The sequence below is a fragment of the Manis javanica genome, chromosome 11 (assembly GCF_040802235.1).
Source record: "Manis javanica isolate MJ-LG chromosome 11, MJ_LKY, whole genome shotgun sequence".
In the NCBI taxonomy this organism is placed as follows: Eukaryota; Metazoa; Chordata; class Mammalia; order Pholidota; family Manidae; genus Manis; species Manis javanica.
In genome coordinates, this window is record NC_133166.1 from 19,458,080 (window position 1) to 19,476,696 (window position 18,617).

The 18,617-nt window shown below is 35.4% G+C and overlaps 1 protein-coding gene across 2 annotated transcripts in view; it reads right to left on the bottom strand.

The window, feature by feature from the left end:
• Nucleotides 1-18,617, bottom strand: part of UVRAG (UV radiation resistance associated) — a 328,593-nt gene that overhangs the window by 244,799 nt on the left and 65,177 nt on the right. For both annotated transcript variants that reach the window (XM_073215998.1, XM_073215999.1), the window contains exons 4-5: nt 12,969-13,130; nt 5,325-5,399 (exon numbers count right to left, since the gene is read on the bottom strand). In XM_073215998.1, coding sequence (XP_073072099.1) covers nt 5,325-5,399; nt 12,969-13,130 — 237 coding nt within the window. The remainder of the gene's footprint in view (nt 1-5,324; nt 5,400-12,968; nt 13,131-18,617) is intronic.

Below are 18,617 nucleotides of genomic sequence, written 5' to 3' on the forward strand. Positions count from 1 at the left end.
CAAAAATTTTAGTCACTATTTTAAAATTTGCTCTAAAACATGATTCTTTAATGCTTCACAAGTACAGAGCACACATTCTTAAAATACAATCCTGTTCTAAAAGCCTTGTTGCTTTAGCATTTTTTTAATCCTTTATGAAATATTTCAAACATAGATATGACATCCACCTGCAATTATTGTGATTACAAAGATACCTGGAAGTGTTCCTACCGCAGCACTACATGCTTCTGATCACTATTTGTTTTCTTTTGTTTTCCTTTTCTGTCTCCTATCAGGTTGACACATTTTCTACTCTTCATATTCCCATTTTTTTCCTCTGATAATTAAAAATCTGTATTCTCTGTTTCTAGTCTTACTAGGCATCTTTAAATTTTTAACATGCACATTTGACCACAAATTCTTCTAACAAATTCTGAAGTTGTTTACTATCTCTATCATCCTCCCAAACAAATCAGCGACTTCAATGAGTCTAACTCCTTAAACAGCCTCCCTCACCTTACTGTCGTCTAGATCAGTGCTTTTCAAACTCTCTGTAGACAAGGACCAGTTCCTTTCCCTTCAGTCTACCAGGACCTGGTACTTTCACAAAATACAATGAAAAAGCATGATAATATCAAATTGCTACTAAAGTTTTGAAATTTTTACTCTCACTTTTTATACTTGCTCACCATTAGTGGCAGACAGATCTTAGACTAGCTCTGGTCCACAAACCATACTTTAAATAACAATAGTTTAGTTGGTTTTACCTTAAAACTTATTATATATTAGTTTTCTTTACTTGTTAGTTTATAGTCAGTAGTTAATGTAATTCACTAACACATTAACCATTTTGATAGGCCTTGCTGTAACTTGCTGTTACATCCCACATCTTCCTTTTGGAATGATGCAGATGCTCTTTATCTGTATCATTCAATAAAGATAAAAGTCTGTGGATAAGTAAACCTTAAATATGTGTATATTTAAAATAGTCTCTTTCACCCTTACTCTTGACTAAAAGTTTACCAGAAACAGAATTATACATTTAATAGTCAATAGCACTTTGAAGATACATTTCTCCTGGTATCAACTATTACTGATGAGAAGTCTGCTCTAGTTCAAAGGTAACATTTCCTTTCTTTCTGCTGTCTTTTAAGATTTCTTTTTAAATGATCCTTAAAGATCTGCAGCTTCTCTCAGATGTCTTGTTTCTGCTTCCTTTAGTGGTAGGGAGAGTCCTACTTCAGCTTCTATACTGCTCATTTAAGTGTGCATTTCATCCAGAGGGACCCATCTTTCAGCCACCTATGCCCAAGGCTTCTGCTTCTGCCTACTTCTTCAGGTTTCTATTCCATTACTGTTCCAGAGATGTTTATTACCCTGCTTTTTGCTTCTTTGTTTTAGCAAGGTATGCCTCTTTAAGCTCCTCTGACTTGACCAATCCTTGCTTTTGGTTTGGTGCAGAAGAAGCCTCAGAGTGTGCACCAACAGTGGAAACACTGCTTATGGCCTTCTTTAAAAAAAAAAATGCTTTTTCAGCTTCAGCGTCTGTGTCAGGTGTTCATTTGAAACCTGGTACAGGGGCAACATAAACTGGAGTTTTAAATTTACAAAATTCATTAACTGAAGGACTAAGAAATAAAATGTACCATTTACTTCAATCACATTCGATAAACATATATTGATCATTTGGTCTTGAAACCCAGCTCTGCTACTTAGTACTGTTAATCAAGGGAAAGTTACTTAACTACCTGCTGGCTTTCTCTTCTATAAAAAGCCAATTGTCAAAACAAAAAAGCTTTTTTGAAAAAAGCCAATTGTGAGGTTTACATGAGGTAAACTAAGTAAAGCTCTTAGAATATTGCCTACTATTATTATTAGCTCACTACATCAGCTATTATAATTATCATTAGAGAGAAGCACTCTGCACTCTCAAGTTTCCACACAGGAGAAAAAGTTCCCACTCAATTTCCCAGGAACAAAGGTCATAAAAAAGAACACTTCTAGTTTCCTCACTCACTCCTCCCAAGGACGGGCAGATGACTGTTGAGCTTGAGCAATGAAACTGAACACAACTGCCTTAGCTCTTCCCAGGTGCCCTCCCATTCAGGAAACGACCTGTCCAAAGCACTCAGAAATCCTACTCTTGACTTGAGAAATCAGGCTTTGTCTCTATAAGGGGAAGAACCCAGTTTTGCTTGTTTTGTTCTTTTAGGGGCAGAGGGGTTTTATCAATAATAAAACCAACATTCTGATCCCCATTTTTCTATCACTTGTCTTATTTCTAAACCGGTTCCAAACTCAGGAGGAGAATCGAGTATTAGCTATTGACCAACCCAAAACCTCAACTACTAATAGTATCTGGCTAGAGAGTTCTTAGGAAAATTAAATACAACAGCAGATATAAAGCTCCTAGAACAGTGTTTGATACATAGCGGCTTTCAAGAGATAATTAGATTTTAATATTATTATTATGTGCTACACATCATGCTAGATGGTGAGTTGGTTACCAGTTGCAAGAAGAGCTTAATTCTTCAACAGGGTCAGGATGGCTAACCCTGTAAATGGGACAGTACGAACAAAAGGAGTAGCAGCCCCACAATCCTCTCATTAAATCAAACATTTTAGTAAGCCAGCACCATGCCTCAAGAACTGTGAAGGCACTGGAAACTCAAAATTATATATGGAAATCCATCCCTAAGAAGTTCATAAACTAGAAAGAAACAGTTACACGGTGGTATATCTTTTGTCAAAGGTATACATAGGGTGTTGATATACTTAAGGAACTCAGAAGATGAAGGCTTTAAAATAAAGAAAGAAAAAAGCTTATCAGAGCTTGAACTGAATTTTGATGAAGTCACCTAGAACAGCTTCCATGTTACAAAATCCACAGAGCAAGTTTCAGTCTTCATCTTATTTGCCCACCCCTCCCCTTAAAAACCAAAACCCAAACAAAACAAAACTTCTCTTTATCTTTGGGGCTCTCAGATTCTACAAGAGACTTCACTGTCTTTTCCTTTTCTCTCACCACTCCTTCTCGGTCACCTTTTCCAATGGCTCCTTTAGAAGCTGGAAGTCCTAAGGCTTACTCAGCCCCCTTTTTCCTCATTGTTCAGCTTGTCTCTTGTCTTATTTGAACTCATGGTTTCAATGACTATTTGCCATTGGCCCCATTTTTATATCTCTAAATCACTTCCTTTCTCTGAACTCGATTCATATAGCCAAATGCCTACTTAACATCTGCATATGGGTATCTCAAAGGTATTTCAAAGTCCATATGAGCAAACCTTAGCCCGTAATCTGCCTCCACGAACCCTAGTCTTCCATCAGGGCCTCTTAGTTCTCTCGGCAGCGCCTGGCACCTTTGCCCATCCAGTTACTTCACCTGAATCAGAAACCCAAAGTCATCCTTAACACCTCCTTTTTCCTTATATCCCACATTCAAACCATTCCAAGTTCTAATGATTTTGCCTCCTTAAACTTTCCTAAATCCACCTTCTTTCTATCCTGTCATAATGCTGTTCCAAAGTTATCAACATCTCTTAACTGATACTCTAAAAGGCCCTCCTAAATGTCTTTACACACACATTCTTGCCTCTTCTACAATCAATCCTACTGCAGCCAGAGCGAAATTGTTACAATACAAATCTAATTGTATTTCTACCACGCTAAAGACCTTCAAAACACCCCACCGCTTATAAGGTAAAATCCTTTGAAAGGCTCTGTATTGAAAAGGAGATTTCAATGAGTTCTTGTTTCTAAGGAAAGGAAACCCTGGTGATGCCCCACCCATATCCCTTCGCGTACCCTGGAGAGCACCTGCCTACAGTTCCCGCACAGTGGTGGATGCCTGTGACTCTCCTCTCCTGAGGGCATTGTCTGGGTGCAGGACTAAAATCAGCCATGCTCCCTTCCACTCTAAAGAGTGGAGCAGGCCGGGAACCAGTGCTTCCGAAGCAGCCCTCAACCAGTGAGGGATGGAGGTACGTGGATGAAGAGTTTAGTTTTCTGTTCCCTCAGAGCAACCATTCTCAGGTGTGTTCCGTCCATTTTCTTAGAATGTCCCCAGAAGTATTAAACCCAAGTCACCCACAATTCATTAACTCACAATTTATTGGTTTTACCCCCTTTATATCTCATTTTTCTACCCCTTCAATGTCCTTCCTAGAATTCCACCCCAAATAAATTACTTGTACTGGAAAAAAAAAAAAAAAAAGGCTCTGTATAATGTGGTCCCTGCTTACCTCTCCAGCTTCATCTGGTATTATTCTCCCTTGTCACTCTGACATTCCTTCAGTCCCTAAAACTCACCATGTGCCCTTCTACTTCATGGCCTCCCAACACATTACCCGTCTCTACCTGGAATGCTCTCTCTCTTCAGCCCTCACTCCTTTTACTTAATTCACATCCATTCATCTTCTAGATTGTAATTTTAAAACTCAAGTCCCCAAAAAGGTATTCCTAAGCCCCTAGAGTAGGTAAGGTCCTCATTACATGCTTCTATAGCACTTACCACCATTTGTGTTTATATATTTATCTGTTAGATTAGGTTACTTTATTAGTGTTTGTCTCTTCCATACATTCCATAACAGCAGGAAAATATCCAGTTGCTCACCACTGTACCCTTAGCACTTAAGAGCACATTGGCTGATATACAGCAGGTGCTCAGTACATAGTTGTTGAATGAATGAAGCATTCTAGAAACAGTATTTCAGACAAACAAAAATTATGAAGCAACATGATCATCAAGAGTAGATAATGTAGAAAACTCACTTCCCTGGTTTGTGGCTAGTATTAAGTGGGTTCAATATGTCAATTGTACCTCAATAAAAAAAAGTTCAAAAAAAAAAGGCAAAAAAGAAGAAAAAGGACAGGAATGATCTGGCATAGTAACCAGAGAGAGTAGGTACTTGGTAAATATAAATTCTCTTCCCTCTCCTTTCTCTAATCACCTTTAGAAATAAAAACAGCTCTGACTATAATATAACTTGACTCATAGTTTCTTAAACTGACTGAGAGTTGTAAAAGATATCTGAAACAATAAAAGTATACTGCATTTAATCAAAATTCACCATTCTTTCTTGACACCCAAAGAATTATGCAGAATAAGAGAAAACAGCAGTTCAGATGTTCTTTTAGGAAAATTAATATAATCTTGCTTTAGAAAGATGAATTGGAGTGGTTACAAAACAAGTTTTCACTTTAAAAAGTATACACCCTAAAGAACACTAAAGAACGAACCTTAGTGATATTTAAAAAATGATTTTATTTACATAGCACTTTTTACTCTATTCATCAAGGTACACCTACACTAAACAGAGCTCGCTGCATTAGAAAAATCCTCTTACCTTATGTTCAAATGGAGCACCATAGTAGCCATCATTCAGCCCAAAAATTATTTCATTTTGGTTGCGGGCATGAATCTAAGAGAGGAGGAAAAACACTCTATCAGTTCTTCTCATTCCAATGAAGTTCTAATACGAGCAGAGAATAGCAGTTACAATAGGATCTACCTCAAAGCTGAGAAATAGGCCGGCGAACCTAACAAGCTAGCAGCAAACAAATCACTTAGCATAAAACGAGGTAATCAATTGAGAGTTTCCTGCTTTAGTTAAAGGCCTCATAAAACCATCCCATGAGATTACAGCCACCATAACTCACATATACTTTCCACAAACACTTTTTTGAGGTTGTTATGGAAAGACTGTTCTTGAAATACAGGGAATTCAAAGATACACTATACATTTTCTGAGCTCAAAAAAACCCCACAATCCAATCTGTAAGAGCGCTTTAAAAAATATGAAATCCTAGAAAAAACATAAAAGATTAACATCATTTTCTATTTTCAACAAGACAGTTCAAAGATAGTAATATGAATCCCTAAAGTCTTCAACTGTCTACTTAACTACTGTCTGCATACCACTCTCCTCCAAAGGAGACCTGTTTGAGCTTCAGTCGGTGCCATCTCAAATTAAATCTCACCTAAGAGCTGGAAGTATTAAAACTTTAAAAATTAAAGAACTGAGATAAAAAATAACTCAAAATAGCATCAAGTATCCAACTGTAAAACATAAAAACAGATTTAGTTACTTGATCAGAAAGAGTTACAGCTAAAAAATTTTTTGATTGCATCTGCGGTGAAAGACTAAGGGTTCAAGTGGGAGAAAACCAAGAAGGGTTACCAGAAAAGAATACTTGAACTTCTCTAGCTAGAGACAGGCTAGCCAAAGCCAGCAGCAGAAAATGCCTGTGAACATTTATCTTACTTCTCTATCTCCTACCTCTATTACCTAGGCAAAATTAATCATAAGTTCCCTGTTTAACTACATCATTTACTAACCAAATATAATACCAAAATATGTGTCTGCAATAATAAATGCATTAATGAAAACTATGTATTAATCTTCAAGTATTTCATTTTATAAGACAAAAGAGAAAATGATATGATATAAAATCAATTTGTAGATCAGAAGGGATTTGAAATTTTACAAACATAAAATATTTCATAGACATATATACCTAGGAGGAAAAAAGATTAAAATCATATGCATCAGAATGTTAACAATGGTTGTTTACACAGAATTTTTTATTCTGTTCTCTGTGCTTTTCAAAATATTTTAAATTATCCACAAAGAACATGCATTACTTTCAAAATCGAAAAAATATTTACCATTAAAGAAACTGGGGTCAGTGGGACTATGGGCAGGAGCAAATCTAACATGAAGGTAAAATTCCCAAAGCATAAGCTTCATGAAAATAAGCATTAGTTTGTTGAAAAAATAATGGACAACACAGTTTTAGTACATGAAAAGATACTGGACTAAAAAACAAAAAATCAAGTGATCTAGGTTCTAATTCCAACTTCAACTGTTTCATAAGAAACTCTGACTTGTTTATCTTTATAGCCCTGGTGCATAGTACTCCCACCCAACATGTAGTAATCTATGTCAAGGGTTTGTGCTTTCATTCCCTCATCAGCCAAAAGCAGAAAACATTCCTTGTTCTACCTGATAGGGGTGTCAAACATGAAATGAGGTAATTGAATATGAAAGTACTTTTGGAAGTTAGACACAAACAATATTGGTGGGATAAAAATCCAATAATATATCAAAATCAGGCAATCATAAAGCTCAGAAAGATTCTCTTTGTTCCTGACTAATAAACAAAAAGAACACATACTTAACAAAACAGGCTACATGACATTCCACACTACTATGTATCTAACAGAACTGTTAAAATTATGCTAATAAGTGTGGATATATACTATCCTTTACTCGAATTATAGATTAATGCCCAACAATTCTGCTAGAATCTTAATATTGAGACTACAGAACATAGAGCTCTATTAATCTAACCACAACCCTGTATTTTGATCCCTTTATGAAAAAAGAAACACTTTTTAAAACAGATGATTAGAGTTAGCAAAATGAATAATAAATATAATCCGAGCAATGAACAAACAAGAGACTAAATTCACCAATCGCTGTGCAACCTTTCACAAATAATCTCCCCAAGCTTCCATTTTCTAACTTAAATACTGAGGAAAATAACAATACTTGCTCACATGATTATCAAAAGGCCCCAGGTCACTTTACATATGCAAAATGACTGTGTAAACATAAAAATATACCCAAACATTGAAAGGGTATACAATTGCATTTATTATTAATACAAAGTTATAACCACTTGAACTACGCACAAGAATTTCTGCCATTACATATATGGTCCATGTAAATAGTATCAACAAAATCTCCAAATTTGTACCTTGAATAGAGCTATTTTCAAACTCCTCTGCCTCTTATCAAAATCCAAGTCAAGACCAGCTTAGTCCATTACTTCTGAGAAATACGTCTGATTAGCTCTATTACCTCTAAAGTCTATTCAGGAAATTGGGTTGCATTTGTGGCTTTGACACAAAGATATGACTTTGGACAAGTTACATCATCACTCTGGACCCCAGTTCCATCAACTAAAAATTAATGGATTAGATTATGCCCTGTTATATCATATTTCTATGCCTATTCCCATCTTTTCTTCTCTGGCTAATTCCAACGTATCATTCAAATTTCACTCTGAGATTATCAATCAATTTAACCTAATTGAAATTTATAAAACATTCCATTCAATAACAGCACATACATATTACATGTACATGAAATATTCACCAAGACAGACCCTATATCCTAGCCCAAAAAAATCTCAAAAAAGTTAAAAGAATAGAAATCATATGAACCATTTTCTCTAAATACAACAGAATTAAAGTAGAAATAAATAAAAGAAGGCTATCTGGAAAATCCATGTTTGAAAATGAACTACCTCGCACATGGTGTGTGTGGGGTCATGGAGAAGACAGTCTAGCACAGAGAAGACAAGTAATGACTCTGAGATCTTACTACACTGATGGACAGTGACTGCAATGGGGTATGGGGGGAACTCGATAATAAGGGTGAATGTAGTAACCACATTGTTTTTTCATGTGAAACCTTCATAAGAGTGTGTATCAATGATAGCTTAATAAAAAATACATATATATATATATAAATTAACTACCTCTAATACAGCTACCTCTAAATAATCCTTAGGTCAAGAAGAAATAAAAGGGAAATTAGAATATATTTTGAATTGAATAAATATGAAAATACAGTATCAAAATTTGTGGATCACAGCTAAAGCTTAGAGGAATCCTTATTAAATGCTTATTTTAGAAAAGCGAAGCCTCAAATCAGTAACCCAGGATCCTACCTTAAGAAACTAGCACAGAAGAGCAAATCAAACCTAAAGCCAGCAAAAGGAAGAAAATAACAAAGATAAAAGCAAAAACCATTAAAATTAAAAACATTAACAATAAAGATAATCAATGAAACCAAACACTAGTTCTTTGAAAAGCTAATAAAACTGATAAATTTCTAGTGAGAGTGATCAAGAGAAAAAAGACAGAAATTACCAATAGCAAGAATGAAAGAAGAAAGAATCATTATATATCCTCTATACATTAAAAGGATATGGTAATAGTGCAGAAAATTTTATACCAATAAAGTTGAAGTCATAAATGGAACTGACAAATTCTTTGGAAGACAAACTATCGAAGTTCACTTAAGAAGCTATAGATAACCTAAATAGCCCTGTATCTAATAAGGTAATAGAAGTCATACTTTTAAACTTTCCCACAGAGAAATTTTAACACCCAGATGGCATCACTGAAGAATTCTGGCAAACATTTGTGAAATAAATAATAACAACTCTAGACAAATTCCTCCAGAAAACAGAAGAGTAAACACTTCCCAATCCATTTTACCAGCATTACTCTGATACTAAACCAGACAAGGGCATTGCAAGAGTTGTACAGACCAATATCCTTTATGGACATAGATGAAAGGAGCCTGAACAAGTATTAGAGAATCTAATCCACAATGAATGAAAGGAAATTTCCTTAACCTGATAAAGGGTGTATATAATTTACAGCTAATATTGTACTTAATAATGAAAGACTGAATGCTTTTACTCAGCCTTGCCAACACAAGGATGTCCACTCTACTCACTTCTATTCAACATTGTACTGTCTTAACCAGTGAAATAAGAAAAAGATATACACATTAGAAAGGAAGAAATTAAACCATCTGTATTCATAAACAACACGAATGCCTATGTAGCAATCTACAAAAGGAATCTACAAAAAACTACTAGCTCTAATAAGTAAGTTTGGCAAAGTCACAGAATACAAACTCAATAGAGAAATGTTTCTATATACTAGCAACGAAAATTGGAAATAGTAATATTTTAAAAAAGAAAACCATTTAAATTAGCATACAAGCAATCTACATGTACAAATCTAACAAAATATGTACAAGTATGTATAATAAAAACAAAAAACTTGAGTGACATCAAAGAAGATTTCTACCAATAGCTATATGGATTGAAACACTCAATACTGTTAAGATGTCAATTCTCCCCAAATTTTCTTAGACTTCTGTGAAACTGACAAACTAATTCTGAAGTATATATGTAAAGGCAAAAGATCTAGAATAGCTGAAACAATTTTGAAAAAAAAATGAAATTAGGGGATTAATTTTACCTGAATTCAAGATATATAAAACAATGGTAATTAAGATAATGTGATGGCAGAAGAACAGCATGTGGAACAATGAAATCGAATAGAGTCCAGAGGTAGACCCACAGAAATGATTTTAAACAACTGACTCAGGTAATTAGAGAATTAATAGCCTTTACAACAAAGAGTATAGTAAGAAATGTTCATCCAGCTGCAAAACAATGAACTTTGCAACTTACATAAAAAAGTTAATTCAAAATGTATCATATACATAAATGTAAACCTAAAACTATAAAAACCATAAAACTGGTAGAAGAACAGAGGAGAAAATCTTTGTGACCTTGGGCGAGACAAAGATGTTTTTAGGTAAGACACAAAAACCATGAAACATAAAGTAAAAGCTGATACGTAGTGGACTTCACCAACATTTATAAACTTTCATTCTTTCAATAACATCTTAAAATATGAAAAGACAAGTCACAGACTAGCAGGAAACATTTTGAGGATATGCATCTTACAAAGAACTGACTCATATCCAGAATACATAAAGAATTTTACAATTCTATAGAGGATTCAAACAAACAAATTAAAAATGGGCAAAAGATCTGAACAAACATTTCACCAAAAGAATAAATAGAGAGGAAGAGAGAAAAAGAAAGATGACAATTTTTAATGCTCAACATCATTTCATCACTAAGGAACTTCAAATTAAAATCACAAAATATCACTTCAAGCCCATCAGAATGGAAAATAGTAAAGCAGTTTCTTATAAATTTCAACATGCACTTACCACTAGACTCAGAAATTACACTCCCAGACATTTTTACTCAAGAGAAATGACAACATTTCAAAACAAAGACTTACATTTAAATTATTCATAGCAGCATTATTCACTGTGGTAGTTACTAGACCTTATACATTTGTCAAAGTCGCTGAACTCTACGCTTTAAAAAGGTGACTTTTTTTATATAAATTGTACCTCAATAAACCTGACTTGTTAAAAAGAGAATCATGCAAAAATCAGCCCTCCTGACTATCCAGACTTGACTAAATATCTCTTCCATGTACTCCCATAGCTCTTCATGCAGCTATTCATTAATCACCTGTTTACCAAGTCTAAGTATCTCTGGATCCTTAACATTCAGAACAATGCTCTGTAGAAGCAGATGATCAATTCAGCGATTCTGACTTTATCCCAATACATGTTATCTTGCTTTCCTCTAAAAACTCATAATTCTATTTTATCTGATTTTTCTATTAGTATGTTACACCCATTTCATAGGTGAGTTTTGACTTTTTACAAATGAGTCAAAACTCATTCTAATTTCTAATCGGCTTAAAAAACATGTTTTCTCTTTCTTTTGTCCTCCATCACACAGGCCTAACCAGCTTTGTAAAACACATGACTATTGACTTTCTGAAATTAGGGAATGTTAGATATTCCCTAATGTCTAAGTTGAGAATTTCAAGAAGACCACCACCTAAGGAGTGTGAGTTGAAAAGCATGATGAAGGCCATCTTTTCTGGCCAAAAACTGTCCTACAAGACAACAGTCCTGCAACACTAATGCTAAGCACCATCCTTCACAAATGTAGATATACTTTCAGAAGAAAAATAAATTAAGTGTTTAATGTCATAGTCTATCCACAAAGACAGAAAGGGTATGTGCCTCAGTGCACGGCTCTGGTTGGCCAGCATAAAGTCAACAAGTATCTGGTGCTGAAAGAAAGGTGAAAGGCCCTAACCCAAAAGGCATTATGTTACAAGCATAATTAAGACCAGCCCCCAAACAGAGGAAAAAACACAAAAACAAAAAACAAAAAAAACTAAGAACCTGTACCAGGTAAAATTTAGTTAAGGAAAATATCTGTTACATGCATTGTTCTGGTCACTATAGAAGGACCCAAACTGAAGTATGGTAAACAAAATGAGGGCAGAGATTCTAATCTGAAAAAAATATGTAGAATTAAATTATTTCTTTAAAAGAAACATACCAGAGAGTATACATTAAACTATGTATTATATATATATATATATATAATATATATATTAAGAAACATTAAGAATATTTGTATATGTGGACAACATTTTAAATTACCATTAAAAGTAGTTCCATAGGTACCACAAAATAGAAACAGTATTTACTCCAAGGTAGAGTGGGTGGTTACCAAGTACTGCATGCAAATACTAGTGTGGCACAGCACAAAGAATGAATTTTTAATCACCAGGCCTGGATTTAAATCCACCGACCAATGTGATCTTGAGTTTCTTAAACTATCTGAGGGTCACCTTCCCATTTGGAAAATAAGGGCAATAATATCAACTTTCACAAGATTGCTATAAACATTAATTTTAAGAGTCTATGTCTGGGGATGACAAATAGTTTCATTTCATATGCATTTCTAATATATTGCTAGCTGCATCCTGTAACACTGTCTTAGAAGGGGTTACAGAGCAACATTCGAGCTCAGCTGGAAAAGCATACCATCCAACAGCTACATCACTCATGGGGAATGGGTAACAGTATATAAGCCAGGCATTTGTTATCCCTGTGCTCAATAAACAATAGCTCTTCTTATTCCTGGTGTACTGTATTCCAACTGTACTGGTTATAGGAGAAGTGTTTTTAGTATGTTTCTTATTTGCAAATTAATTTTCAGATTCTAGAGGTAAAATCCACCAAAACAGAGGCAGCAGAATGTTATCAGAGATCACATCCTTTCCTACAAAAAAAATCCTCTTAAAATAGCAGCTTAGTATGCTGCTTCATGTTTCCTCAGTTAAAAATTATTTTTTATACTTGGCAACATCAAATTTCTAGAATTAAGTAAACAATCATAAAAGGTCTCTTTTTATAATAGGAAATACAGACTTAGAAGAATCAACAGCAAAATTAGGTTAGTTTAAAGAAGACAATTACTCAAAACTATAGTCTAAAAATTACCTGCTGACCCAAGTATTTCAGCCCATCCAAACACACTTTCCATTCAATCAACAGCTGGTAGATGTCCTCCTTTCCACCCCATATCTTTACCACAAAACAAGACACAGATGTATCAAGACGATCCGGCATTATTCCAAAATCAAGACTCCGCCATGTTGGATTCTGTTGATGGAAATGAAAACGTGCTTTAGGAAGATTCAATTTGTTTAGTTATTTCAATTAGGTTATAAATCAATTTTTAAAAACCAAAAGACCTCATAAATATATTAAATTTCAAACTTAAATGAACCAAGAAGATGTTCCAACTAACACAATGGAGGTGATAATAGCAGAGGCACACCTTTGAGATTTCGCAGGTTCAGTTTCCGACCACCACAATAAAGCAAATACTACAATAAAATTGGTCAAATGAATTTTTTGGTTTCCTAATGCATATAAAAGTTATGTTTTTTTAAAAAAAGTTATGTTTAAGGCAAAACAGAAGGAACAAAACAGCAGTGGACTCATAGACACCAAGAAGGGACAAGTGGTTACCAAGGGGGAGGGGTTGGGGAGTGTGGGGGCAAAGGGAAAGGGGATTAAGGGCACAATAATTTGCAATCAAAATACAGGATGGTCATGGGGGATAACAGCACAGCACGGAGAATACAGTTAATGATTCTGGAACATCTTAACTACATTGATGGACAGTGACCACACAGGGGGGGTGAGGATTGATAATATAGGTAACTGCTGAACCACTGTGTTGTGTATTTAAAACCAATATAAGATTGTATTTCAACGGTACTTTAATAATTTAAATAAGCATGACATAAAAAAAATAGTAATGTTTATACCATACCATAGTCTATTAAGTATGCAAGAGGATTATGTGTAAAAAACAATGTACATGCCTTAATTAAAAATACTTCATTGCAAAAAAAATTGCTAATCATCATCTGAGTTTTCACCGAGTTATCATCTTTTTGCTGGTGGAGGGTCCTGCTTCAATATTGATGGCTCCTGACTGATCAGGGTGGTGGTTGCAATTTCTTACAATAAAGGCAACAGTGAAGTTTGCTGCATCGGTTGACTCTTCCTCTCATGAACGATTTCTCTGTAACATGTGAGGCTATTTGATAGCATTTTATCCACAGTAGAACTTCTTTCAAAATAGGAGTCAATCCTCCAAAACCCTGCTGCTGCTTTATCAACTGAGTTTATGTGATACTCTAAATCCTCTGTTGTCATTTTAATAATCTTCACAGCATCTTCACCAGGAGAAGATTCCAACTCAAGAAACCACTTTGCTCATCCCTAAGAAGCAGCTCCTCATCCATTCAAGTTTTATCATGAGTTCGCAGCTATTCAATCACATCATCAGTCTCTACTCCTAATTCTAGTTCTCCTACTATTTCTACTATATCTGTAGTTACTTCCTCCACTGTAGTCTTAAGCCCCTAAAAGTCACTCATGAAGTCTGGAATCAACTTCTTCCAAAGTCCTGTTATTGACATTTGACCTCTTCCCATGAATCATGAATGTTCTTAATGGCATCAACAATACTGAATTCTTTCCAGGAGGCTTTCAATTTATGTTGCCCAGATCCATCAAAGAAATCACTACATCAGCCTTATGAAATGTATTTCTTAAATAATAAGACTTTGTAAGAAATTACCCCTTGACCCATGGCTGCAGAATGTATGCTATGTTGGCAGGCATAAAAACAACATTAATCTCGTACATCTTCATCAGAGCTCTTGGGTGACCAGATGCATTGTCAATGAACAGTAATATTTTGAAAGGAAATATTTTTCTCTGAGCACTGGTCTCAAAAGTGAGCTTAAAATATTCAGGAAACCATGCTGTAAACAGATGTGCTATCACTCAGGCTTTGTTTTTCCATTCACAGAGCACAAGCGAAGTAGGCTACACATAATTCTTAAGGACTCCAGGACTTCCAGAATAGTAAATGAGCACTGGTTTCAACTTAAAGTTGCCAGCTGCATTAGCCCCCAACAAGAGAGTCAGCCTGTCCTTGAAGCTTTGAATCCAGGCACTGACTTCTCTCTAGCTAGGAAAGTTCTACATGGCAATTTCTTCTAACAGAAGGCCGTTTTCATGTTCATTGAAAATCTGTGGTTTAGTGCAGCTCCCTTCATAAATCATCTTTGCTAGAGCTTCTGGATAACTTGCTACAGCTTCTACATCAGCACTTGCTGCTTCACTTGGCACTGTGCTGTTATGGAGACGGCTTCTTTTCTTAAACCTCATGAACCAAAGTTCACTAGCTTCTAACTTTTCTTCAGCAGCTTCCTCACCTCTCTCAGCCTGCATGGAAGTGAAGAGAGAGGGCTTGCTCTGGATTAGGCCTTAAATTACGGAAATGCTGTGGCTGGTTTGGTTGTCTGTCCAGACCACTAAAACTTTTTCTGTATCAGCAATAAGACTATTTCGCTTTCTTATAATTCATGTGGTCACTGGAATAGCATTTTTTATTTCTTTCAAGCACTTTTCCTTTGCATTCACAACTTGGCTAAGTATGTGGCTCAAGAGGCCCAGCTTTTAGCCTATATCGGCTTTCGACATGCCTTCCTCACTAAGCTTAATCATTTCTAGCTTTTGATTTAAAGTGAGAGAAATGTAACTCTTCATGTTACTTGAACACTTAGAGGCATTTTAGGATTATTAATTGACCTAATTTCAATATTATTTTATCTCAGGGAATAGGGAGGCCCAAGGAAAAAGAGAGAGATGAGGCAACAGCCAGTTGCTCGTACAGTCAGAACACAAACAACACTTTTCAATTAAGTTCACCACCTTATCCATTCATGGTACCCCCCCCCCCAAACAGTTACAATAGTAACATCAAAGATGACTGGTCACAAATTACTGTAACAAATATAATAATAATGAAAAAGTTTGAAATACCACAAGAACTACCAGAATGTGACCTGAGACACAAAGTGAGCAAATGCTGTTGGAAGAGAAGACTTGCTGGACACACACCTTCAATGTGTAAAAACACAATATCCAAGAAGCACAATAAAACCAAAGCACAGTAAGACAAAATATGCCTGTATTTCTGAACTTCTCTGATTATTTATCAGGGACATTAGAAGGAGCATATATTTTAATCTCTCATTAATATGGCTTCATATAGTAATTCATTTGTTTATTCAACACTTAAAAAGGTTCCACAGTGGCACAGAAAGCAGGAGTAAACTTTGAAGGAAAGGGGGAAAGTCATCACAGAGGCTGTGAAACTGGTTTTTAAAGGACAAATAGGATTTCACCAGGTTTAAAATAAAGAGTTCTGGGCAAAGGCACCACAATAAACAAGGGCTCAGAGGTGTGGTATAGCAAGGTGTGGTCAAGGAACTAAGACAACTGCTGGAATACAACACAAGAGAAGCAGGACACAGAGCTGCAGAGGCAAACAAGGGACAAACCGAAGGATTTTTTTATGCCTTGCCAAGGAAGCAGTCCTTTATTTACTCTGTACAAGAGGTAAGGCCATTGAAAAGTTTAAGCCCAGCTTTATCTGTTCATTAACAGAATCATTCAGATAGTTAAAACACTTTGAAAAGTCAAAATGTTACGGAGCTTTAATGACATCAATGTAAATGAACTACAATGCATCAATCACTCACTCTCATTTATTTCACCTATATTAAACATTAAGGCTTTCATTGCTGAATGTAAATATAATCAATCTTAAATTAATAATTTTCATATTATATAAATCAGTAAATCAAAGCATCCTCATACAAGGGTAACAAACTGCTCTTGGCTTTGGGGCAGCTATTTTCCTGTCAGAAGCCCGAAGGGAGTAGGCTAGTCCTTGTTTCTGTTGAAGGGGGTATACCGATGTGTGCATTTCTGTGGATTTGGTTGTTGAGGTTTCTGGAGAGAAGACATCACTTTCAGTTTCACAGCACTTATGTCTGATATGTCTTTTTCACTTACATGTTGGTATTTCTATTGTCTAATTTCCTTCCACTAAAATAAAAGTTCTGATAGACAGGAATATTGCCTGACTTGTTTACTGCAAGATCTCCAAAGCTCGAAAAGTACCTGGTATTGATTCAATAAATATTTGCTGAATGAGTGGTGAATGTCCAGTTAATGGATATGGCCGTTTGAGGATACTGAAAGACTATCAATAAAAACAAAGGATGGCAACATAGTAAGCACATTCATGCAATCAGTTTTTTATACTGGATCATATAAAAACCAAATTCCAATCATCCAAGAATTTCAACCTAAGGTCAATAGAATTCCATTTGTAACTGACTCCTGGGATCTATCACACTGTAATTGTTTTAGAAGCCCTGCTACGTGGGGTAGAGTTTTACTTAAATATTTGAGCACAAACTCTGACCAATCACTGACTGACCACTCAGCTATGCAGACACTGAAGTAAGTGGTCACTAGAAAGGTAGACAGACTCAGGAACAGCAGCAGACAAACAACCAGTCACAGGCTTGTGAAGAATCACTTCACTTCAGCCTTTGCTCTGTCAAATGAAGGGAACTGAGAGGCAGTGTGATAGAGAAGCAAGTGCTATAATTAAGCTACACTGCTAATTACATAGTCCCCTCTGTGTCTTAGAATATTCAGCTATACAAACTGGAACAACTGTCAACTTACAGGGTTTTTAGAAAGCTTAAACAGAATAATAACTAATTATAGTAATAGCTGCCATTTTAACACTTACTAGTGATGGATACAAGACAAAATCAGGTAATACATGAAAAGGACATAGTTGAATGCCTATCCTAGCATTAGATAGCAGAAGCATCTAACCTGTTTTAAAAAATAGCCCTGTTCATCTTAACAGCAAGTCCACATGAGGTAAATAAGACAACTTGTTAACCTCAATAGTTAAAAAGACAAAAATACCATATTTCATCAAATCCTAGATACCACCAATTATGATATATCATTGCTGCATGTACCATTAAGAAAAAAAAATGATTTTGATATGCCTCTGGATTTCTAAGATGTTTAATTGTGAAAAAATGTGCATCTTAGAATCAATAAACACAGTAGCTAAGTGTCTTGTCTAAGGTCTCCTAGCAAAAACAGCACTAGAATTTGAACCTAGGTCTCTAAATAATTTGTCTCATTTGCTCTTTCTTGTTTAGTTGGTTTTTATTTTTTTCTCCCCACCAAATCACAGAAGACAGAATTTAGAACAATTTCCTTATTGTTGATTGTCAACAATTTCCTTATTTAGATCCCAAAGCCAGAGAGAGAACTCTGCCCTCTACCTGTGCCCTATTCTCTGGGCAAAAGGAACTGGGGTGACTTCACTGCACACAAACATGGTCTTGTTGCTCTATCACCTCACTCTATACCTGAGTAGGGCTGAGACATAAATAAGTAAACATGACAGCAAACAATGAGGTAGTTCAATACAGATCAACTATACTTAACCTTCACAAAACTCAAAAGCCTTTGAGTCAACAGCACTATTACAATGTTTCAAAGGAGAAACTAATACTAGGGTGACTCACCTAAGGTCAAACATTTGGTTATATCTGGAGCAGGTCTGTGTCTCACCTACAGACATGAAAACATTAGATAACTTCTACATATGAGATCATTGAGAAAAGGTTTTATAATGTCCCTTAAATAAGGAAAAGGGAAGGGAGACCAGAAAAA